Source organism: Equus przewalskii, chromosome 3 (genome assembly GCF_037783145.1).
Source record: "Equus przewalskii isolate Varuska chromosome 3, EquPr2, whole genome shotgun sequence".
Lineage (NCBI taxonomy): Eukaryota > Metazoa > Chordata > Mammalia > Perissodactyla > Equidae > Equus > Equus przewalskii.
The window spans coordinates 26947392-26972644 of record NC_091833.1 but is presented as its reverse complement, the minus strand read 5'-3'; the positions used below and the strand labels follow the sequence as shown (position 1 = coordinate 26972644).

Genomic DNA, 25253 nt, shown 5'->3' with positions numbered 1-25253 from the left:
CCCCAGGTTCTCGGGGACAGGACGGAGCTGTCAGCTTGCCCAGGGAACAATTCGGCATTGTTCCCACGAGGGAAGCGGTCAAATATACCAGGAACAACGCCCACACCCAACAGACATGAAAGGAATAGGAGAGGCCCGCTGGCTCCATCACGGAGAATGGGCTCCTTGCAGGGTCTTATGCCTTCAAAGCCACCCCCTTGGAAAAACCACCCCCGGCCTTGGGCCACGGAGGCTGGCGGGTGTGTTATATAAATATTAGCAGGAGGCAGATCGCTGGAGCCCCTGTGTGTTTCCTTCTCCCCGGTGGCAGCCACACAAAGACGCCAGTGACAAAACTAAGAGACAGCCACAAGCTCGCGAGCCGCGTGCCAAGCTGCACGGAGCAAGGTTCTGTCCCCATCCCTGTTCGGGGCCCCGTACACCCAGGCCTGCAGCTGATAACGCTGTAATAGTCCTCCTTTGAGGACAGAGGCTCCTGCGTGCTGATTAGTCATTTATCACACCTGGCAGCCCTGCTGAACTATAATTACTCTTCTCTTATCCTGCCGCACTGTCATGTCCGAGAGGAGAGGCGAGGCAGAGTCCCCAGTTAATGACACATTACCCTCTTGACAAGCACTTAAAGGTTTTATTGTAAATATTCAAGATATAAAACATCCGAGATTCCCTTTTTAATTATAAAAAGCAATTTCAGGGCCTCCCTTCCCCAACCTTCCCCCACCCCCAAATAGTAAAGTTTCGGCGCCTTATCCTCTGCTGACCGCAAACAAACTGATTTCCTTTTGTCACGTAAACTCCTTGCTACAAGTTAACTCAGTATCTCACGGCAATTATCAGACATATTGCCTATGAAATTGGTAATTTAAACACACATCACATTTCCACAAAAGTTAAATTTCCGCCCCGAAAGAAGGGGAAAATGTGCATTTATATGAAAAATTATATATGAAAAAAAGCCTAAAATGCAGCATAAATAGTCCAGTTTTCCTCATCGGAAAGAGAGGGAGGAAGTCAGTGAATAATTTTTTTTTTTTTAAAAGATGAGTCTCTGAGGTTAAAAAATATATGTCTATATATTTTTTTTTCATAAACTAAAAAATTGGAAATTTGTGGGTCGTTAAATCCTGATTGCCTACTTATAAGGTTTGGCAAGAAAGCCAAGTTAGCATTCAGTGACTCCTGGGGCTATTTTTATACCTCAAGGAGTGTTCAGAGGACACTTCCCTGGTGGCAACGGGCACCCTGGCAGGCCTGCTTTATCTTGCCACCTTTCAGCTGATTTTTATGAGGTGACTTTTCTGCCCTGTGTAACCTTGTTGGTTAGGCTTGAGGCCACCATGGGCCAACCTTGCTAACAGTCATTAGGAGGGAATAATGGGAAGCCGATGTTAATAAAATCTTTCTTTCTGACAGAAGAGAAACAAAACCCACACAGACACACATAACCACACAACACACACATACAAGCACATCTTAACCCAACTGGTTTTAAATGCCCTTCCACACATCACAAGTATATAGATTTTTAGATCCATGTGGACAGGGATGGAAATTCAAGTGTGTTGGGTTCTATGTGTTTGAGATCATCTTTTTCCAACTGATTGGATGCTGTGGCCAATCAAAGCTATGGGAGCATGGGGCTCTTGGGTTTGGAATCTAGGATGCAATGATTAAGGAGAAGGGGAAGGCATTCTAGCTCTGATCTCCCTTGTTTCACAAATCATTAGGGTTGATCTCTCTGATCAGCTTGGTGGGTGTCCCCTTCTTCCACCATTTCTTACTGGCTGGACTTCCAAATGCTTTAGGAGTATCACCAACCCAGAGAAACGAAGGCCTTTCTTTGATCAAAGATCCATGAGAAGTTGAAGTATAGCCAAGGGTTAAGAAAAGGAACTGGTGTGGCATTTGAAAATAGTGAATAGCAAGATCAAGGAAAGCATATGGCGGCCAAACCAAGGATATGAACATACAAGCAGCTGACCAATCCTGAGAGCCAGTCAGAGATGGTGATGCTACCCTGCTTGGCTTCTGAAGAGGAGACTGGCAGAAGTCTTTCGGGAGAAAGGGGAATAACAGGGAGAGGATAAGGGAGCCAGCAGACAAAAAGGAAGGCTTGCTTCACCCTGGCTCTGAGAATACTATAAATGGAAGCACCTTCTACAGCTGTGGCAGGCCACTGTCACTGTGCAGAACACTGTCCAGGCAGATGAGGGAGCTGGTTGTGCAAACAGGGAGACAAAGGCACACAAACACTGGAGTTCTTGGAGTTCATGGCTCAGAAGCCCAAGCAGCTTCTTTAACCATAAATGCCTCAAGCAGAGGACGACCTCTCACTCGCTGTCCATCTTGAGTAACTAGCACACTGAAGGCACATAGGTTTCATGAATGAACGAATGAGAAAGGAGATCCCTGGAAAACAGGCAGTGGAAGGAGATCTTTGAAAGTGTGCTTCCTGATCACTTGATTTTCATTTTTTCTCCTGCATCCACTAACGAATACGTATTGAGGATTATTTTGAGGCAGATATTGTGGGATTAAAGGAAACTGAAGTGAGTCAGTCTCAAGGCTCTGGGGCCCCACACGGACATGAGCCTGAAGCAGGTGATGATGGCAATGAAGACAGAGATGGCAATTATAGCAAAGGTCTGCTTAATGCTTTCATTAAGGCAGGGCAACGTGTGAAGCTGTTCAGGAGGCTAACTCTTCACCTTCTTGTTGGATCTTCACACCAACACTTGGAGGTGTTCATCTACGGCTTACATTTCATAGAAGAAAAAACCGAGGGTCCGAGGGGTGATGCAACTTGCCCGAGGCCCCACTGCTGTTAAGTGGAGGGATTGGGATTTAACATGGACTCCAAAATCCGTGCTATTAACTCCAGGCCCTGTTGCATCTTATCACCAGATGTGGGAAGGTTGGAAAACCATCAGGGAAACAGTTCAGGGTGACTCCCAAGCACAGTGGTGAAAATTTCTCCAAATTTCTTTTCGACTTTCATTTCAAGGGCTGTGTCTGCCATCACTGACTCGGTCAAGTCCTTTCCTTCATTTTTCCATCTCAGCTTCTCTTAGGGAAGCTGAAGGCTGCCATGTTTTGACTTGTCCCCAGAGCACCCTGCTCTTTTCAAAGGAACTTCATAAATCTAATGAAATAGCCAGGACCCAAATAAGCTGTCCTTCCCAGGTTTTCGATCCTGAGGCAAGCTCCCCTTGAGATATGGTCCCTTTTCTCAGCGTGACACCTCCTTCTCTTCAGGGAAAATCTCTCACATTGTGTTTATCACCTGTTTTGTCTCCTTTTAAAAAATGACAAGTGAACACAGAGACGAACAACCAGGAAGACGGTGACAGAGTCTCGATTAAGAGAGTGGAGGGGTCCTGGCAGGTCTGAAACCAGATGTTGCTCTTCCTTCCTTCATTCATCCCTTCTCTCTCTCTTTCTTTTCATTCCTTCTTTCTTTGTGTTCCCCTCCCCGCTTTCTCTCTCTCTCTTTTTCCCTTCCTTCCTTCTTTCTTTCATTTTTTTTTATTGCACCCTGGACTGTTCGCTAAACTATCCCACAACTTGGGTGGTGACAGAATTACCCTGGGGCTCTGGGGGCTCCCCAGTGTTAACAAAGAGCTGTTGTCAGTATGATGTGCATTTTGGCATTGATAAAACACAGTCCATGGTGTTTGTAATAACACAGCTGTTGACCTTTAGTAGCTCAGGATTCTGAAAATCCACTGAAGCTAGACAGTCACCTCCCCCCAGAACTAGGTTGGCGAGACCAGTTGGAGCTCCTTATGCTGTGGACAGGGTCCTTCTCAGGCCTCATGGAAAACAGAGCCAGGAACTAAAAATCTGGGGGGAATGGAGACTCTAGGACTACGAGACAGGTCAGTTGGTCTCAATCTCTCTCTGTCTCTCTGTCTCTCTCTCATACATACACACACACATACACACATACACACTCTGTCCTACTTTGCTTCCTCTGGCTTCCTCCCTCTCAGCATCTCTATTTCCTCTCTGGATGCCTGTTCTGTTGTCCTCCCTAATGGCCAGCTTCCTGTTTCCTCAGGATCTCTTCTTCCCCATCACTCTTCCTTGCATAGGGTCCCAATTGGATCCTCAATCTCTGAATCCACAAGACTTCTCAGTTTTGGTATTTATTCCCAACTGGCAGTCTTTTTCTGGGTTTCTTTATGCAAAACCCTGAGAGCTGAACACCACAGCAGTCCACTGCTGGCCCCACTAAACTTAACTGCTTGGGGAGCCATTTATGTTGTGGACACAGATCCTCAGCCTAAGGGCAGGTGTGGGCTGGTTGGCTGGATAGAATATTCACGGTGCTCAGGGATATGAACAAGCAGAGAAGAGTTCATCAGACATGTGTGTAAGTTAAAGCATTTAGTTCATGAGATTGAATGAATCAGACTAAAAAGAAGGCCTTCCAACTGAATTAGAATTCTTAAAACCACTCGAAGAAGAAAGATAGTTAGTTGTTGGGGCTGCCCAAGATGGTACACTATTCCCAATTAGTTATAAACACAAGAAACATAAAGGTGGGTCCAGTATTGACAGAATTCTCAATATAGTGATATTTTATTTATTAAGCCACCAAAAAAAGAGGGTCACTGGTTGTCCCATAGCTCTAAGGTTAAATAACTTACTTGGTGAATCACGAAACCCAGCATTGATAACTCCTTGCTTGTTTTTACAGAGAACTCAGGTAATCCTTTTGCCCAGTTCCTGATAGAAAATAAAACCCTTCCCACAAAGCTGAAAAGAAGCACACACACCTGCTTTGCCCAGCTGACCACCAGAGCTCCTTTTTCCAGCCAAGGGCAGTGATAAATTGGTGTCCATGTATCAACATCCTGGCCTGGTGATGGACACAGGGCACAGTTGAGAAACAACAGGCTAAGAGTAGGGCATAAACTATAGCCACTAGTCTTACTCTCTGGGAAGAGGCTGACTTGACAGCTATGCTGGAATCTCCCATCCAGATTCACTCTCCACCCTTTTGGATTCTGCTCCATGCCTGGGAAAGTTGACCATCACGAGTTATATCAATGAGTTCCTTTCTGGTTTCTAGTTGGGCTTGAACAATAGGAGAAAATATTTACTACCCTGGGACCTTTCTTGGGGAGAGGCGGGTCTCACCACGGATGGGCTGAATTCCTCAGCAAAAGGTTATAGTTCCTGCCAGGTGGTCCTCTCCTCCAGATACCCTCACCTGGCTCCAGTACCTGCTCCCTCGCCTTGCTCCTTCAGGCCTAGGATGGCACAAGCCACCCCCATCACTAACCCTGGGAAATTCTCTATCTCTCATGGCTGCTCTACACTCTGACTCCACCTTTATAAATAGTCCCTTTATTAAACTCTCCTCAAATTACCCAATTTGGGTATGTCATCTCTTTCCTGCCAGGACTGACACGAATACAGAAGGGACAGGATGAGGCCACTTGCTTCATTTGGACCATGCTCTAAGTGGCAAAGCCCACTGTGCTGGACTCACTCTAAATATTGGGGAAAATCCTGCTGGAAAGTTTTGGAGAGTACATTTTTTGAGAATTGCCGAGTTCAGCAGCCCAAGAAGAAAAGGACACAGAGAGTTTGGGCCAACATACAGCAGCTTTCTCATTAGCACAAAATGAATTCACTTTACTTTGCTTCTGAACATAAAGGGCCCCACACGAAAATAAAGACATATGCGCCGTCACACAAAAAGCATCTTGAAACATGAGGAAGCACAAGGAAAAGTCCTTGAAGAGGTCTTTTCCAATTTTTCTCAACCCACGTGTTTTATAGGAAAGCTCTAAACTCACGCTAAAACAATGGATTAAAAAATGAGATACTCTCTGGTTTCACAATCCATTTGTTTCATCCTTTCAAGACTTGCCTGAAAAAGATAAAGTAAGTTGCAAGGGTTCCAGGGTGAACAAATTTGAAAAATCTTGCCTTGGCTGGGAAAATATTTTTAATTTTCACATGCATTCCAACCTACTCCTGCTACAAGGTAGAAAATTACCACCATCACAAAGTAATGAAAAAGGAGAAAAGAAAAGAAAACTACTCATATGTCAAAGATCATGGTGCCTAAAACAATAAAGCCAGGACTGGATTAATAAGCACAGCCCACTTATAACTTTATTCATCGTTTGGTTTGTGATGCAAGGAGATAGCAAAGACCTTCTGTGTACCTTAGGGAAACAGAAATTATAAATATTAGAGTCCTACAATGCTATCCAATTGGCAAGCTGGCTTTCTTTGAAAGCTGCACTTGAATTACCATGGCGGGTGCATCTTTTAGGAAAGCCCAGGATCACTTCCCCAAGAAGCCATCTCTGATCCCTGCCCCCTCATTTTAGCATAAGTGTCCCTTCACGGCACTCCCTGGTCATCCTTTTTGTAGAACCTTGTAGCATGACCTTGAAATACCATGTTTTCCCGAGACCCTGAGGTCAGATGAAATCTCTTGTTCATCCTGAAGCCCTCATGCCTAGCACAGCGCATGTTATCAAAAAGATGTCCAATAGACCCCGTGCAGCTAATCGTTAACTCAAAAACAAAATAACAACATCAAAATCGCAATACTTTAGAATCTCCTGTGGTGATATCAAGGGATGGCAAATAAGCTTCAACATGTGCGCCAAAGTTGATCAACTGATAACAACTTCCGGGAGCACTGAATGAACCAGCATTGGGAGTCATATCTGTGCTTGGGAGGAAAGAGTATTGATGAATTAATGATGTCTGCCATGGACCCAGAATTGGGGAAGGATGTCAAGTAGACTGTGAGGTTGCCATCCCTGTTCTTATTTATCCTCAATCTCTACAGATCACTTGGGTGAAAGCACAACAGGAAAATTCACTAAAACGCAAACAATGGTAAAATCAGCACAGCCCTAACCTATTTAGGGTATTGTGGGCCTGGAATCTAAAAACAGAAACCAGTTCACATCCAAACCCATTGTTCTTCGTGGAGCACAGAGAGCATATTAGGAATGTGTCTTCATAAAGCTCTGAGTCAGACTGCCATCCTCTAGGTGACTTTCAAAACTCTAGGTCTGGAAGCACCTCTACCTATGGCTTCTTTGTAAAATTGATTAACTATTTTCAATAAGTTTTTCTACTATCCCTGGTTGAAAATTGCAAGCACGTTACATATGTAAAAATATAAAAGTTTGACTCATCTCACCTGGGGAAATGCTGACAAAGCCAGAGGGGTGTGTGCTTCTGTTTTGGTAAATGTCTCCCTAAGCCCCAGTTAATCTTGACATTTCCCCCAGGTTCCCAAGACATCTTAGACAAGCTTGCGTTGGCTATCCTTCTGACCCTGGGACGCCCCTCAAATCCACTCCTCAAGGAGAAGTGGAGGTCAGCATGGTGCACTTTTGGCTCCGAGCCATGACTTTTTGACACAGCATCCGCATTCCTTGGCCAGACAAGGTCTTTGTATCAGATAGATCCTGGCTGATTGAACCGGAGAAGGCAGCCAGTCGGAACTCGGGCATCAGCTGCAACTTCCGCACTCCTGCTGGAGTGGTCAGCGTTCCGATGCGAGGATCCGGATGAATTACCCACACCCACTCTGAACACAGTCCTGGGGACTCCCACCAGTGACGAGGAGAGATCTTTACTAGGCGGAGATGTGAAGTGATTAGTGGCACTGGGACCCTGACACTGCTATTAGCTCCGTGGTGTTGACAAGCCACATTCGAGACAATACAGCACAACACCTTGCGTGCCAGTGACATAGATTTACAGGCCAAACTGTTTCCTCTTTCCTGACATAATGTGCTGTGACAGAGTGACAGAACAGAGCATTTGTGTGTGTAAAACCACCATCATCAACAGGAAATGGAGATCTCTCCAGAGTTAAGTCCTGGAAGGAACTGTGTGTGGATGTGTGGGAGCCTCTGTTGCGGGGGCTGAAGTCACCTGCAATTCAGCAGCTCTGAAACAGTTGCAAAGTCCAGAACATGGGCGGCTAGAGCTTGGCTGCTGATAGAGTGGTGGTGGAGGGGGCCGGGTACTCAGAGACACTTGGATCTGGGCTAGGGTCCAGGGTTCTTTCTTTTTGCCCAAATATCAGTCCATATTCTCTTAAAATGGCAAAGCCAGACTTCAACACTAGAACCTTGATGAGCCAACTGTAGTAAATATCCATTCTCCTTCCCTACTCTCTGAGCCACCCTTTCATTGTTTTTCTCCTGTTATATCCTCTGTGCACCCTTGTTACCCAAAGTGCTAGGTATCCACCCATAGACATCACACTGGAAATCAAGAAGATGGACAAGGAAAACCTAACCTCTTCTAAATGAGTGCTGTTGCAAAAACATGAGGATTTATGTGGTATTTTTGGTAGAAGGATCCTGCGGGTCAGCTTGTATGTACTCAAAGAAGCCAGCTGACTTATTTGAGTAGAAGTATCTCAATATCACTCTGAAAAAAGTTGATGCCAGGACTCTTTGCCAACGTGGGTCATCACACAGGGCGGATGTCGGCCAGTGACAGCCCACAGGCCAATTCCAGCCTGCCGCCTGTTCTCGTAAATAAAGTTTTATTGGCACACAGCCACATCCATTCATTCACGTATTGTCGATGGCTGTTTTCACACTGCATGGCAGAGTTGAGCAATCACAAACAGAGATTAGAGGGCCTGGGAAGTATAAAATACTAACTATTCGGCCCTCCATTGAAAACATTTGCTGCTTCTGAAGTAGAGTACTGCTTTTAGGTGGGGACTTCCAATTTAGTATTAAAGCTAAGAAGCCCAAGCTCTGCTGAAGACAAACATGGCTCAAGGCCACGTGCCACATGGTTATACCAGACTCATGGGAAAAACACACAAGGGACAGTTCTCCAAAAAGATGGAATGCTTCACTAGTTCCACCGTTCTGTATTAGCTAAGATAACTCTACCTGCTATCACAGATAAACTGCAGGGTCGCTGAGGCTGAACACAATAGAAGTTTCTCTCTCACTCCTGTAAAGTCTTAGTGACCAGAGGGAGGTCAGCTCCATGCCATCATTTGGGGATCCAGGCTAGTTCTATTCTGGGGCTCATTCCATTCATTAGAACGTGATGACATGGCCACATCTAACAGCAATTCTGAAGTCTAGGAACTGTAATTCACTGGTGTGGCCAGGAGAAAAGGGAAACATACTGGTGAACGTTTAGTCACATGACCCATCCCAAGATCCTACCTGCTCCATCCCTCCTCCCTTTCTTTCTCCTTTCATAGCATCATGGTCTTTCCTGTTAGAAAAGAAGGCACAGGCATAAGACTTCCTCAGTCTTCACTGAGAGACACACAATGTGTCATCCTTTCTAAGAGGATATCCATCCTAACAGAAGATTGTAAAATGCTCAACTCAAGAAAGGATGCTATGCATCAAGGATGTTAATTTTCATTTTAATTGGTTACATGTCAAGGATCTGTTCTGGGCAAAGACAGTATTGAGTGCACTGCCCATTTTATAACACATAGAGGAAATTTTCCTACAATAACAAAATCATTGTAGGTTTTTTGTTGCAGCCTTTATGCATACTGTTGGTCATAATTGGCTTTTTTTTTTTTTTGAGGAAGGTTAGCCTTGAGCTAACATCCACGGCCAATCCTCCTCTTTTTAATGAGAAAGACTGGCCGTGAGCTAACATCTGTGCCCATCTTCCTCTACTTTATATGTGGGACACCTGCCACAGCATGGCTTGCCAAGTGGTGCATAGGTCTGCACCCGGGATCCAAATCGGCGAACCTTGGGCCACCGAGTGGAACATGCACACTTAACCACTGCACCACCAGGCTGGCCTCCACAAATGGGATTTTTTGACACTGAATTCTTAATTAGGAAACAAACTCAATTCTAAAAGTTTTATAATTTGTTTTGTTAAGTGTTTTCTACGAATGTTCTGAAGCCAAATGCGTAAGCTACTTGTATCAGGCTGGCTTCCAGGAGTTGCCTCCTGTAACAGCCCTGCTCTAGATGGTTTCTTCCCAGGACCCCTGGTTATTTGCCAGGTGTGTCACCTCCAACTCTGCAACTTCAACAAGCTTCGCCCTCCACCCATCCACATCAGAGTGGATAATAAAGCTGGTCCATCACTTACCCTTCACTTGGGAAGAATTAGCACAATTAATTGCAAACATTAAAATCTCTGGCCACATAGGCATTAGCAATATTGAAAAGAACCCAAAAGATTCCATGAAAGAGCCCAAATCCAGGAATGAGGAGCCCCTGGTTCCAGATCCTGCTCTCCCATCCGCTCACTTGCCAGACACTTCCCTCCTTCAGCTTAGGTTTTCCCATTTATTGAAGTGTAAACAACTCGGGCATCCGTGGCATTCCTTGCAGCTCTTTTTGACTCTGTGATTCTGTGAGGAAATCCCTAATGGTGGAGTTTGAATCCTCAGTGGGAGATATATTTTAGAACGCCATTTTCAGCATCAGTCCACAAACACAAAGACAAGTCCACTTCCAGATCAGACTCAGGCTAAAGGAGAATCCGCAATAAATATTTCGCAAAGGAAAACAAAGGAATATATTATCCTATAGCCAAAGGGAACATAGCCCCAATTACTGCTTCTCCAATTACAAATGGTTTGATAAGCAATCTGCTCAGGGTAATTTTATTATTTCAAGTACTGTTCACAACATCTCCAAGAGGAAATCAAAATTTGATGAAATTAATTTAGCCATCACAGGAAGGATAAAGAGAAGCTCAGAAGGGTATTCATTTGATAAATAAAATATATTTTAGAAGAGACTGTGATGGTAATCACTATTTATTAATGCAACATATTTTACAGTTTGCAGGATTCAAATGCATGTTTTATCCTAACTAAATAAACATACATATTTGAGGAGCCCAGACTAAAATATTAACAGTCCTTCTGCACCAGAAATATTAGTCTTTACCTCCTTTTCTGCCTGCTTCTGTCAGGAAGCCACAGAGCATACCACTGCAGCGCCTAGCTAACCATGTAATTGATAACTCCCTACTCGATTCACTGTGGGAATCTGTCAGTTAAGGTCTAAAGATACATACACACCACTATGAAAATGAACTTACAAAGGTCTGTCTGTGGACCAGGAAGGGCCTGAATGCAGTCGACATTTTGCTACTTAATTGGTTGGGGCTGGTTTACCAGCACCCAAGTGTCTTCTAGCAATGGATCGCTGTACTGTGACTCTTTTTGACAGGCCTATTTAGTGAGGAGGAAGTATTTTTTTCCCCCAGATAATTGCTCAAAATCATGCTTTCAAAGTCAAAGTGATTCAAACTTGCCTGTGTGTATTTTGCAAACACACAAGTTGGAAGGCATGCAAATACACATTCCTATCTCTTAGGCGGATGCACAATAGAGGCTGTTTTTGATTTTTGGGTTTTTTTCTCCGGGGAGCCATGAAGGAGAAGAAATCCAAATCCCCCAGAGCTTAGCTCAGGGCTGGTGTGGCTTATGTGGGGTCAGACCCTACAGACGGTATGTCTCACCCAACAAAGGTCCAGTGCCCATCAGCGAGAGATGCTGAATCTGAGATCCCACCTATCAAAAACTGGGGCCCTGGATATTCTTTGAGGGTTTCTACAGCAGGGCAAATGGCTGTAGCATTCAAGTCCCCAGGATGTATGAAGGAGCCATTTACCTTTTGGGGTGACACCTGGCATAATGGACAGAACAAAGGCTTTGAAATCAAACCATCTTTACTGTCGTCCAGGGAAATGACTTCACTCCTCCGCTCTGCTCCTCATCATAAAAACAGAGCTGGGTGTGTATAACTCTCAGGGCTGTCGTGGACTTAAACGATGCTCAGTATGAACGTCATCCTGCACGCGGATGCAAAGACATCTCCCTACTTTGTCCCTGCTCCCTCCACTCTGCTTGGAAGGCCTCTGTTGGCATTCTTTCCTCTCTTGGCATTTTTGAATCTTCACACAGAGATCATGAAATGGCTCAGGCATTAGCAAGCCCAGAGAAATCCTATGACGGAATAAGAGAGCACCGCTGGGAGGTGTGGGGGAAGCCATTTCAGATGGCTAGCACAGCCAGGGATGTCATGGAGAACATGTACAGATTTCAGGGAATTCAGCAGCACAGGGTCCTCCCAGTCAGGACAGTGGGTCAACACCAACATACGAATCCACAGGAAGAGCTTCAACGAAGCTTCGAGGGGTCTGGAAAGTACTGTTGCATTACTTGCAAAAATACTCCCATGACAATGGAACCAAGAGTTTCTTAGCACAGATCTCTCTCTATATCAAGAACCAAAGTGCGGGGCCAGTCCTGAGACCATATATAACTCCACCTCCACATTTATGAAGGCAAATCGATGTGAGAAAATGTGATCCTCACGCACTGCCCGGTGAGCTCAATCCTATAGCAATGCACAATCACACTCTCTAAAAGCTAGAGAGGACTTTCAAGATAATACCCTCCTACTTTTCTTTTTCATAAGATGATGAAAATAAGCTCTTCTGGAAAATACCTATTTGAACAGCAACAAGCTAAACCAGAACTTCTGTCTTCTTGGGAGAACTGTGCTGAACATCTGGTCCCACTTTCAAGGTCAAAATTCTGATCCTGATTTGAAATGCCATCCATGGTTCCTATGACTCTAACTATGGAAAAATCAGACACATTATTATTATTCCCATCGTCGGGATACTCAACTAGGATCCTGCGAGATGGTGGCAGGAAAACATGCTTTGTAAATGACTCCAAAAATAAATAAACTATTAGTATTTTAAATGAGGCTGGATTGCCAGGCTGTCAACTTAATTAACTATCATGCAATTAATTGTGAAAATTGAGGTTTGACTCTGACATTGACAATTCAAGTGGCCTTGTGTAGACTTGGGTAGAGCCAATAGAAGTAAAATGATCCCAGGGACATTGTGGGAACAAAATTAGCAGTGAAAGCTAATTTAAGCCTAAAATTAAGAAATGGAAATCCTGAGGGAAATGAACCATGTTTGGCAAACTCTGCCTCAGTTTTTCCATCTGTAAAATGGAGCTAATATGACATAATTCACAATGAAGACCGATAAACTAGAGGCTTGTAAAGATGAAGGGTAATTATAGTTCGGCATGGATTTCAGGTAGGAGTCCAGGGACAGATGGCTACCTGCTGACTTATCCCACTGCACCACCTCGAGTTATCAACTGCATCCTTTGGACAAAGGGAAAATCACCAGTGCAGTCATCCTACTGAGACACCAAGCACTACTTCCCAAGCCAAGAAAGAAAGGCAGAAGCTACGGACCACCGGGGACCTTCCTCATTTCTTCAGTCTCAGGTGCACCTGCACATGCCCTGAGAAATGGGTGCTGTTCATTGTCTTAGAGATCTGAGGAACAAGACCCCTTCATTTTAACTAGTCGGAGCTTCCATTTGACACATCTCAGCTTGCCATGCTGGTTGGAGTTTTTGTGAAACCCTCACAGGAGCCTCAGCCAGCTCCTACTGACTCTGGGGGCTGAGGGTCTGCCCCAGACCCTAACCCATTCCTGAGCAAAAGCTGGAGGGAGGGGGCCCTCTCCCCAACAAAGTGGACACAGCATCAGAGCAGCTTCATGAAGGAGCTCACCACCTACTTACCCTGAGACAGAAATACACTTCTATCTTGTGTTGATGTTAGTAACGGTAGCAGTTTTTACCTCGAGCCAAACCAATTCCTAACTAATAAGATATATAAGAAAAAAGACTAGAAGAAAATAAAGTAAATATAGAGGTTATTTCTGGGTATTGAGGCTGTGGATGGCTTGTATTCCTCTGTGCGCTGTCTGCTCTGTGTTTTCAAATGTTCTCTAATGACGCAGATTCTTTTTGTAATCATTGTGGGGCAACCCACAATGCATGTAGCATAAAACTAAATGAGCCCCAAGTGGTATTCTAGAGGACGGGTATACTTGCTGTGTCTGTGTTAGAAAAAGGGAGACTGGAGTTCTGAGCAGGGAGGACCAAGGCTGCCCAGCAAGGGGGCCAGATGCTAATGAAGGGAGACATAGATCCTTATATCCTGATCTCAATCCACCAGCAGGAAGATGGAGGGGAGAGAGGAGGTGAGAGGGAGATCGAAACGTACCTGAGAATATAACAAGCATTGGTGAAGATGTGCAGAAATTGGAACACTTGCACATTGCTGGTAGGAATGTAAAATGGTTCAGCTGCTGTGAGAGACAGTTTGACAGTTCCGCAAAAACTTAAAGATAGAATTACCATATAATCCAGCATTGGGCATATACGACTCCTAGGTGTAAAGCCAAGAAAATTGAAAACAGGTACTCACACGAATACTTGTTCATGGTGCACTATTCACAAGAGCCAAAAGGTGGCAATAACCCCAAAGTCCGTCAATGGATGAGTGGATAATCAAGAGGTCGTATAAACACACAACAGAATATTATTCAGCCATGAAAAGGAACGAAGTACCGCAATGTGGATGAACCTTGAAAACATTATGGTAAGCGAATGAAGACAGACGCAAAATGTCACATTTTATGAGATTCCTTTTATATGAAATGTCCAGAAGAGGCGAATCCACAGAGACAGAAAGCACGTTGGTGGCTGCCACGGGCTGGGAGGAGAGAGGCTTAGGAGTGACTGCTTTGGGATGTAGGGTGTTACTGTCGGGTGATGAACTATTTTGGAACTAGATAGAGGTGGTGGTTGCATAAAATTGTGAATGTACTAAATGCCATTGAATCATTTGCCTTAAAATGGAAATTTTTTTGTCATGTGCATTTCACCTCAATTAAAAACACACAAAAAGAAGTGTACCTGGAGTTTCCTCGCTTGTAGGTGTGTCTGCTGCTTCCCAGAAAAACTCTTCCTAGAGGGGAGCTGGGGGGTGAGGGGAAGACGGGAGCGCGTGTCTGCCATGGGGCCAGGAAGGAGGCCCAGCGGGACAGTCACAGACTTACACGAGGCCCCCTGAGACCTGGCAGCCTGTCCTTGCTCTCTGTTGGAATTTCCCTTCCTCTCAGCACTCCCCTCAGGCTCAGCTTTTGCCATTTTCTTTCTTCTATTCTCCGACTCCTATCACTTCTGTTTATATAAAAATTGTATATGAAAGCCCCTCAGAGAAAAAGGAATGAGGAAATTCCTCCTCCCCCACCCAATGAGGACCCAGGGGGAGAGGAGGTCCGTGGTGGGGTTCCAGGAAGGAAAAATAAAACAAGGGGGCAGCTCCATTTAACTGATGTCCTTATGGCTTCTGGTGTTTGGTTTGTTTGGGGGGCCAGGAAAGAAACTGGGCCACCCCAAGCGCTTCTGTGGTCATAACCAATTCGGCAAATCAACATCACCTGGAGGATTTCAGAGCTTCTAAGGATCTTACAAGGACTCCTGGTTCCCTGTAGAAGGCTGTTTATAGATTCAAGGGCCTGCAACTTTCTGACAAACACCATCTTTCTCGTCCTTCCTCCTTTGAGAGCACTCGAGACCTTGGCTACTCACCTCTCTGAGTAAGTCTTGCCAAAAGGAGTGATTCAAAACAACCTCTTGATTCAAAGATGTATAGGGTGCCTGAAATACCACTTGTGGGGGAAAGAAGAGGATAACACGGCTCTTATGAAATTGCCTGGGGGCAGCAAAAGAGTGGCTGTGTTGAGATGTGCCTGAGCCCCAGTGAAAACCTGATTCTCTCAGACCAGAGGAAACTTGTCCCATGAGCTTGTGTGCTGGTTCAACAAAACAAAACAAACACAAGGAGAGGTGTTGCGTCTTAGCCAGTTACATGGGGTGATAAGGACATGAGGTGGGTGGGGGGGAACACACACGCTCGAGGGACATCAACCCTCTGTTCTCCATTTGTGCATCTGAACCAGGCATTGAAGAGACATTGCAAACCTCAGAATGAAGAGTGGCCTCGTGTAAAAAGTATGTAAAAAGGAAGTTGCAGTCAAGAGACCCAGTGTGGGGAAGAGAGAAGTAATAACTGTTGAGCCCCCCAATATGCCCCAGGCAATTTCTCTTTGTATTATTTTATTTCAGCCCCAAACCACTCCAGGAGCCATCTTATTGGTGTGGATGTTAAGGCCTGGGGATGCTGAGTCCATGGTGCTCACAAGTTGAGGATTCCCGATCCAGATTCTTGACTTAGCTGGATCCTTGAGATCTAGACTGAGCTGCAGTGGCAAAATAGTCGTGCTCCCTCTGCATCATGCTGCTCATTCTCTGCCTCGTGGGTCCTTCTTCAGAAATTACTTGCTCGGTCGGCCTCCCAGGCCGCCTCCATCGCGCGCTGTGTGGCTCCGTTAGTCACAGGCCCACGCACGTCACGTGTTCCGGATCTGAGACTCTGACCACACAGCCCTGGGGGCTGGGAGTGTGAGGCGTAAGCACTGGGAGCAAAAGCAGCCTCATTGGTTCTCATTTCAAAACTACCTGAAAATGAAGATCAGAAAGAAGTAGGTGTGTTTCACAAGATGCTGGCTAGATTAACGTGTGCAAGAAGGTTTGCAAGGAGAAAAGTCCTCATTCCTTCATTCATTCAGCCAAAAAATAATGATCAAGTGCCTTCTCTGTGTCAGGAACTGTGCAGGACATCCAAGGATGGACAAGGAAGGCACAATCTTGAAATCTATATTTGGGTAGAATAGCATCCTTTAGCTTCGCTGGACCCCAGAGCTGGAGAACTGACCACACACACCAATGAGAGGAAGTGGCATCTCCAGAGAGGGATTCCACAAACACTCCCAAGCACTGGCAGCTAAAAGGCAGGAAGATGTCAAGTGACCGAGGGTGGCAGGGGCTCAGGGTGGGTGAGCGGGGGACGCGTGGCTGCTGATATTGCTGGAAGAGGAAGTTTGCTCCTGATAGGGAGGGACCTTCCGATTTAGAGCCATGGGTCTTCCCTAATCTCTCCCACTCTCCACAAGGCTGCCAGGATTCTTTTAAAAATTGAATCCCATCACTGCATTGATTTCCTTGCTCAAAAGCCTCAGTTGGCTCTATGTTTCCTATGGATAAAGCCCTTCTGTAGACTTCGAGTTCCCAGTGAGGGCGAGAACACCTCCAGGGGAAGGACAATTAGTTCTGGGAAGGGAGGGTGGGGAGAAAAAATTTTTACCCTTTTAATGTGTAGAGCGTAGATATGCATACAGTACAGGAACAGAGATGCAGTATTAGAATTTCATGGGCGGGGGCGATTAGGAAAATCATGTCTGAAAGGCTCCTGGGGGTGGGAGGCGATAATGAAAGACGAGGTTGAGAAACACGCTAGGCCAGGGTTTCTCACCCACGGCACCATCAACACTTGGGCCTGGATAATTCTTCGTGGCAAGGGGCTGTCCTGTGCATTGTAGGATGTTTAGCAGCATCCCTGGCCTCTAGTTTGTAGACGCCAGTAGACAACAGCCCTTCCTCCTGAGTTGTGACAACCAAAAATGTTTCCAGCATTGCCAGATGTCCTCTGGGGACAAAATCCAGTTGGGAACTCCTGGATTAAATGAGGTTTTTCGTTGAAGTGTTCACTAAGTGATAACTATATCGTAAAGCTTAACGGTGTTGGATTTTGGCGGGGGGAGGGGGAGGGTGGTGTCTTTTATTGGGAGCAATAAATTCTGAGGGGGCCAACCAAGTCGAGAGTTGAAATGCAGAATGACAAAGCAAAAGGAGAGACCCAGCCTTGCCAATAGGAGAGGCCCTCCCAGGAAAGTCTCATCGGGGAGAGAGGAGGGGCTTGGGGAGGAGAGCCAGCAAGCCTAGAAATGTCCATGTCTCTTTGTGTCCGGAGAGGCCTCATTAAATTCCGAGACTGCGCTGGTGGAATTTGACTTGCAGCTGCGAATTTCAAGGCCTCCCTGGGCCTCCCGTGGACAGGAAGCTGGGGTAATAAATTGCCTCTGCTTCCCGGCATGGGTTGCAGGCCTGGGGGAGGTTACGCCCTAAACATCCCACTCTGAGGGGTGGAGAGCTGGGGGACCCAACACCAGAGAAAGAGCGTGGGTCTCGGGGTTTGGCCAAGAGGTAACTGCAAACAGCATGAGCTATTCAGGCTGAGCAATTTCTACCAGGTACCGTTTCCTCCGTGTCACGAATATTAGGCTTTTGCTAAATCTTAAAAAAAAAACAACAACCAAAAAAAACGGAAATAATTCTTTGTGCATCAGCCGATACTTTAAAAAAAAACAATATACGGTTTATTTTTGGTTGATAATCGTAACCAAGATGGATTCATCACATCTAACCCAGGCCTGCTTCTGGAAAATGTAGCCTCGTGTCGCCGCAGAAGCTGAGTCTGAGTGATGGGCTCCTTTGCTAGGCATCTTTGGAAGCCAGTGCACCACGAGGCATGTGCTGGTGGAGAAGCCGCGTGCTGTTCAATTAAGATGCTTATTGATGTGACATATAAAACGCTCCTCGTTTCTTATCTGACTGGAAGGGGGTTATTCATTTATTTAACTGCTCTGCTTCAGTCCTTCTGTGGGTTCCTTGGAGATGGTTTTTCTCTGAACACAAACCCAAAAGAATCGGTCCTCTGATGAGTTTCTTCTCCTTCCTTCTGTATTCTGGTGTGAACTAGGTTGAGTCTGCCGGCTACGGTTTGATTTGTGAACTCACGTTGCACTTTCATGCTGCCTAGAAGTGGGGAGAGTACACTCTTTGAAGGCAAGATGTTTTTAGAAAGGCAAAACATTTTAGAAGATAATTTTAAACACTCAACATAAATCTCGTATGAATTTTGTCTTCACAGGGAAAAGAAAGCAAACTAACAATATGATGATCTTGAAATAATCCTAGGATTGGGAATGTTAAGTGAAATAAATAAGCTGAAAGAAAAAGCAAAATTCTACACATGCATATTGTTCCCTACTTGGAGACAGAAATTCCCCAGTTTTGTTTACCAGCGGGAGTGGGGGCCCCCCAGCTCATCCATCCCAGGGCTGGTGCCCTCACCTCTCCCCCTGCTCCCCTCTCTGCACAGGAATTTGTGTTCCTGAAACACCCAGAAATGCTTTCATTTACTTTTTCCTCGGGGACAGATTTCTCAATCAAACTTTCATTTGCTAAGATGGTGCTTTGGAAAACGAAGCGAGGCAGAGCGAGTCAGACAGTAACAAAAGCTTAAAGTTTGTTCTCGTATCATTTCAGAGACTCAGAAAAAAAAAGTTACGCCCCAAAAATAGAGGTGAGCCTCTCTATTCATTAGACCTATTGTTACAGATGTTTGAAGAAATTGGCAGACACTTTAAGAACACACAAAAGTTCATTTTTGGTTGGTTCATTATTTAGTAACTCTGCTTTGTGCCATTAAAAAAAAAAAAGTGGAGGCAATTCCAGAAGAATTCTATTTTTCTTCCCTTTATCACCTTCCCAGTCTACCCAGCTGCTTCCACCAGGGAACGAAAGTACCCAAATGCTAACATGACAGCCCGATTTTCGCAAAGCGGCTTAATTACTCATTACGAGATTCCATCAACACAAGCCCCAGCCTGTGGTTTTGTAATAAGGGCTGTTATCTTTCCTTGGATTTTCACTCTTTCATAAAGGGGGATGTGGCAGAGATTCCCGCACACCCCGCTTTCTATGGGAAGGGAACGAGAGGATTTTAATGCACGAATTTGATGTCATTAACAATGCTGACAGCTGTTTAATCCCAGTGGAAACAACAGCTGAGTCCCAACTGCAGCAAAAATAATTAACTCTTCAGTGCGTTCCGCGGAGGGCATCGTAGGAATCAATTACGTGTCCCGCGCCTTACCTGCGGTTTTTGTCAATTACTCAGCCATTCGGTTGGGAGGCTCTGGCCTTAATAAAATGACAGGAGGCCCTTACAGGCGAGGAGGCTTGTTAAGTCCAGAGAACAGATTTATTAAACGGGCCTGTTCTAAGTTTGCCATTAATTAAAATTAAGAACCATTTTTTATGTTTCCACTGAATCACACAGCATAATGAACTAAAGTAAGAGGAAATTATGAAGCAGGAGCCCTGCATGACCCAGTGTCAGGGAGGAGAGGGTGGCTGAGCTGAAAGGGAAAGAAAAATAGGCTCTAGCTGAAACAGAAACACGGGGTGGGATGTACCGCGCTCACGCTGCTTTATGACACGTGCCGTTTAATTTAAACGGAACATTTAGACACCTGCCAATGACGGTAAATCCGCTACTTCTTCATCCTCCTCCCCCAGAGATGATCAGCCTCTCTGTTCTAGGCTTCAGGTTTTTTTTTTCGTTTTTTCACTCCTGTTTGCTGACATCCTTCCGGTGACTATTTCTACTTCTCTTAATTTGTAAAATATTATAGATATAAATAATGTCTGATTAAGATCCTGCTTTGAAATATGTGGCGCTCACTTGGCGCCCATCTAATAAAGCTCTCCTGGATCCTTTCCATTCATTTATAATACGAGACTGTGAGCAGATGTCTTAAGTATTCAATGTTACAAACAGCAACATTACATGAATTTAAATTTGGCTCTTTGTCTGAACGCCCCTCTGAGCTGGCGGCTGATGTCCGGGGAGCCCTGTTTCATCTGGAAACGACATGGTGCTACCACCTGCCCCGAGCCTCTTCCTCAGTGGTACCCAGAGAAGGACCTGCTCTCTCCTGAGAGGTCTGAGGCTGCTGGGCGTAAGGGGAGACCACACATCAGATCGGAGTTTGCTAAAATGACAGGTAGAAAGAGACAGTTCTTAATAAACAGCAGGTGGACAAACTCCGACTGCCTGGGAAGAACTGTAATGCTCCCTGAGCGTGCGCTTAAAGTTCCCAATGGATCTTCATAAAGGGCCTACAAGGTCTGCACTATTATTCCCATTTTATTGATGAGGAAACAGGTCCAGAGAGGAGAAACGAATTACTTCTCCCTTGTTAACATTCTATCTAAATGGAATTGAATGGATGTGTGTGTAGGATTCTTGGTTAAGGCTTAAAATCCAACATCACAAGAACAGGCTACCAGAGATGGAGGTTAATGCCTGAACTTGAAAAAAAAAATCCTGGGCATTATGGGGCATAAACTAACTATAGTTTTTTGCCCATCTAGCCCATTTGTCCCTCTGTTTTCTTCTGTTCTTCTGGGAAGCACACTTTACTCCGTCTGATCCTGTGGGGCAATAAGAGTGTTCCACTCCCTTTCCACAATGGTAGACACATGACCTTCGTCAGCTAATTAAACAGCCTATCTCTTGACCACTGTGACTGGCTCAGGGATAAAGCATGCAGTCTAAACTGGGCTAGAATCTCCCCTGGGAAGCATACATTCTGGGAGAGAGAATAAAAAATTTTCCTTCTGCTGTTATTAATATTATATGAGAATGGGGGTATGGTCCTTCTGGCAGCCATCTCTGCCACCAGGTGGAGAAAACCTGCTGCAGAGGTAAGCCAAACAGAGACCACCGTAGCCAAAAGATGGAAAGAGACAAATAATCTGATTATATATTTGAGCCCCTGGACCCAGCCATGCCTGAAGCCATAACTCCAAGTCTTCCTAGTACGTGAACCAATGTTTCCTTTTGTCATAAGTTGTTTAATTGCCACCAAGAATTATGACTAATATGGGGTGAGAGAGTAGTACACACTGCTCCATGAAAATTGTAGATATGGCATATCATATACTATCTTTCTAAATTGCGGTCTCAAATTAATTCTCAGCAAATTTTCACAGTTCTGGCATCATACCATGTTCTTTCTTAGCTCCATGCCCTTCCCCATGCTGTTCCTTCTACCTTGAATATCTTACTCTTCTGCTTCCACATTTCATGAGTTTCTATGCACCACTCAAGACCTAGCTCAAACATAAGAACTTAGTTGAAATCTTCCCTGGTTTCACTTCATAGTGCTGGGTTTCCCCAAATAAACTGTGAGCTGTTTAGAACAAGAGTCATGTCTTACTCCTTGTATGTTCTCAACAACAAGTATCAGGCTGGGCATGAGGTCATTGTAACTGACATTATTAAAAAGTAGCTCACAGTGAACTGGAAACTCTGCCCTCAGGAGGCTTACATTGTATTGGAGGGAGAGAGAATCAAATAAAAGTGTAACAGTGCAGGGGTAAATCTGGTTATGTAATTGAGAGTCGACATGGTGATGTGGCTATCAAAAGAGCTAACGGCTTCATAGGCAGCATTATCAGAAGTAGGATGCTCAGGGTGGAGGTGACAGGTGTGTGCTGCTCACACCATACCTGGGGTTCTATCTCAGTCCAGACTTAAATGGAGACACTTGGGAGACTTGAGCACCAGACTGGTTGAATTACATCCTGGTTTTCATGCTATTTTTAACAGCTTTATTGAGAGAGAGTTCACATACCACACACTCCACCCATATAAATGTACAATTCCATGGTTTTATATATTTACAGAGTTGTACAATGATCACCACACCATTTTGAGAACATTGTCACTATCCCAAACAGAATGCTGCTCCCTGAGCTCTTCTCCCCCCCCATCCCTCCATGCGCTCCCAGCCCCTGGCCACCAGGAATCTACTTTCTGTCTCTACAGATTTGCCTCTTCTGGGCATTTCCTATAAATGGAATCATCCGGTCCTTTGTCACTGGTGTCTTCCACTTAGTATAATGCTTTCAATATACTATTTTTTTGTTGCTAAAGCAGCAGCAAAATCTCCTTTTTTGTGAACAGTATCTTAGGTGAAATACAACATTATGAGATAAACAAGAGGGGAATAGTTCTGGTTGAAAGAGCAAGACAGGAGTCCTGAGCTTTACTTTCTTGACTTTGTCCCCCAAAGCACCTAAGGACAAGGGCCACTAGGACGGGGTAGCTGGGCCGCTCACCACATCCCAGGCCGTCCATTGGACACATAGAGTCTACGTCGTTGCATTTTTGAAAGCAGAAGAAAGCCATGCTATTTCAAGTCTTTTTTATTTTTTTAATTTTAAGAAACTGCCTTCCCCATGAAGGGGTGTTATGTGACAAACATTCCAAGTCCCTTCTTATGGTAATACTGCACTTTGCAAATGGCTCGGATCCAATCCAATCCAATCAAATGAAACAATCTGTGCTATCTCCAATAGCTTTAATCTTTACCATGCTAATGATTCCTGAAACCAATGAGCAGGGTTTAAAAAGAAAAGAAGAAAGAAAGAAAAGACATGCTCTGCCCTCCCGTTATCAGCCTTCTTGGCAGCTGGGGCTAGTGCTTATTGTCACCATCAACAAGGTCCTTGGGAAAAGCCCGCCCCCTTGCTTTGAGGTCAAAGTTTACACGTGAAACACACTGGTCACAGTCATCGTACTGTCCCTCTGCTCATGATGGTTAACAAAGGAACATAATTGCATCCCTAATTAAGACCGTGGCCCCATTTTGCGACGTCGGCGAGAACTCCCCAGGGAACTGGTTGGCCACCGCCAGGACCTGGCCTCTCTGGCAATTAGCAATGACACTCTCTGTCCATCCACACACAATGTCCAGGGCTCAGGGCTCAGGGTTCCTGCCTAGGGTTGGCGGTCAGAGTCCTCTTATAGGGCCTAGATGGGTAGGAGTATGGGGGACAGTTTCTGGATATTCTGGAAACAACCCATTCGCTCACTCATTCATTCATCCCCATGTATGGATTATCTCCTACAGACCATGCACTATGCTAGGAGTCAGACATGAGGGGAGGAGTAAGATCCATTCCTTGCTCTTACAGAAGGCAGAGGAAAGGGAAGTTAAACACACCACACACACACACACACACACATTTTGAATATATTAGGGTAAGTGCTAAATGAGAAGTGAGAACACAAGACTGGCGGGGTTGCGGGGGGAAGGCTCCCGGCTCCCTCCTGTTGCTACTGCTGCTCCCAGGATGCTGCAACAGAGACAGTTGATATGAAGCCACTCCCATCCTCTCCCATCCTGCCCCTCCTGCGTTGATAGACCCCACAGATTCAGAACTCTGTGCCACCGCCTGCAGCAGCCAGCTCATGAGCCACCTCCTGACCTTCATCCAACTGGAATAATGCCCACCTGACCCTCACAAGTCAAATCTGTATGGTTCCAGTATTGGCCGTTTCCTGTTGTCAGTTGCCTTGGAAAGGTGGACAGGAGTGGTCCCCTCCCAATTGTTCAGGGGTGGCTTCATCTGCTTGGAACATATTGGGATCATGAATTTGCCTCTTCCCTTCTAGATATCATTCAGTATTGAAGGGCTCCTCAGAGAGGCAGCTAGGCTTGGGAAAATAGGTTGAAAGGCATGGGATATCTCAGGGGCTGGTGAGTGACTATGGGGAAAGTTCTAGAAGGGGAGAAACTGAAACAATGGATCAAGGGAAGTCTTTGGATGATTGTTGTGTATTCCATAGATCCTTCCTCCATTAAGGCAGTAATAGTAATTGATAATAAAAGTAACAGATAATATGTACTTACCATACGCCAGACACATTCTACATGTTTTATATATACTAACTCATTCAACCCTCACAATGCCTCTACGAAGTGGTGTTATTATTTTTCCCATTTCACAGACTTGGAAACCGAGGCACAGAGCAGTTAAGTAATTTCTCCAAAGTGGGACAAGTAGTACATGGAATTCGAAACCAAATCATCATTTTCAATGATATTGACATGCCACGAAAATAATTGTGCAATATATTTAAAGCCTTTAAAGAGGTATACACTCTTTGACTCAGTTATTCTGCTTCTGGAAATCTAATCTGAGGAAATAGCAGTATATTATACATTATATTTATTAGTCTAAAACACTCACATGCTACTTTTCAGCCTTATTTATAATACAGAAAATTGGGAAGCAATCTAAAATTTCAATATGGAGGGAATGGTTATTAAACTATAGTAATAGCCAATAAATGGAATTTATAGCCATTATTAGAAACGGTATTCATGAAGAGTCAATAATGTCATGGAACTGTGCAATAAGCTTAAGGTAAAAATGCAGAACTGAAACTCTTAGAGATGGTATGATCAAAATTTGTTTCGATGCCCGGGTGGGGGACGTACCAGTGAAAGAAAAGAAACAACATTTTCCATTTGGTTCCATCCAAAGCAGCCATCAGGAAACGATTTGTTTCTGGGCATATCTTCTATTTCTTCTTAACCATAGTCTTTTAACCCAGCGCCTCAAGAAAACTCAACCTGGTACTTTTTTTTTTCCTGAGATATTTCACGTGGAAAAATAAATTATATCAGTGGGTTTCATATCTCAGTTGGATAGGTAAAGCTAGGTCCTTTAGCTCATAGAAAAGAAAAGAAACCAAGCAAAAAAGCTTTGCATTTTCAGACCTGCTCACACAGTGGATCTGGAATTGATGAGGCACAAAGATATCACCTGGAGACAACGTTTTTCTCCTTGT

General features: G+C 44.8%; 1 protein-coding gene across 4 annotated transcripts in view; it reads right to left on the bottom strand.

The window, feature by feature from the left end:
• The window catches only part of WWOX (WW domain containing oxidoreductase), a 934855-nt gene that overhangs the window by 191835 nt on the left and 717767 nt on the right, over nt 1-25253 (bottom strand). For 2 of the 4 annotated variants that reach the window (XM_070612342.1, XM_008522455.2), the window contains one exon: nt 15948-18574. The exons of the other annotated variants lie outside the window; for them this stretch is intronic. Coding sequence is in view for 1 of the 2 variants with exons in the window: in XM_008522455.2 (XP_008520677.1) it covers nt 18566-18574 (9 nt within the window). In the remaining variant the exon portion in view is untranslated. Of the gene's footprint in view, nt 1-15947; nt 18575-25253 lie in introns of those variants that run through there. 4 annotated transcript variants of the gene reach the window in all.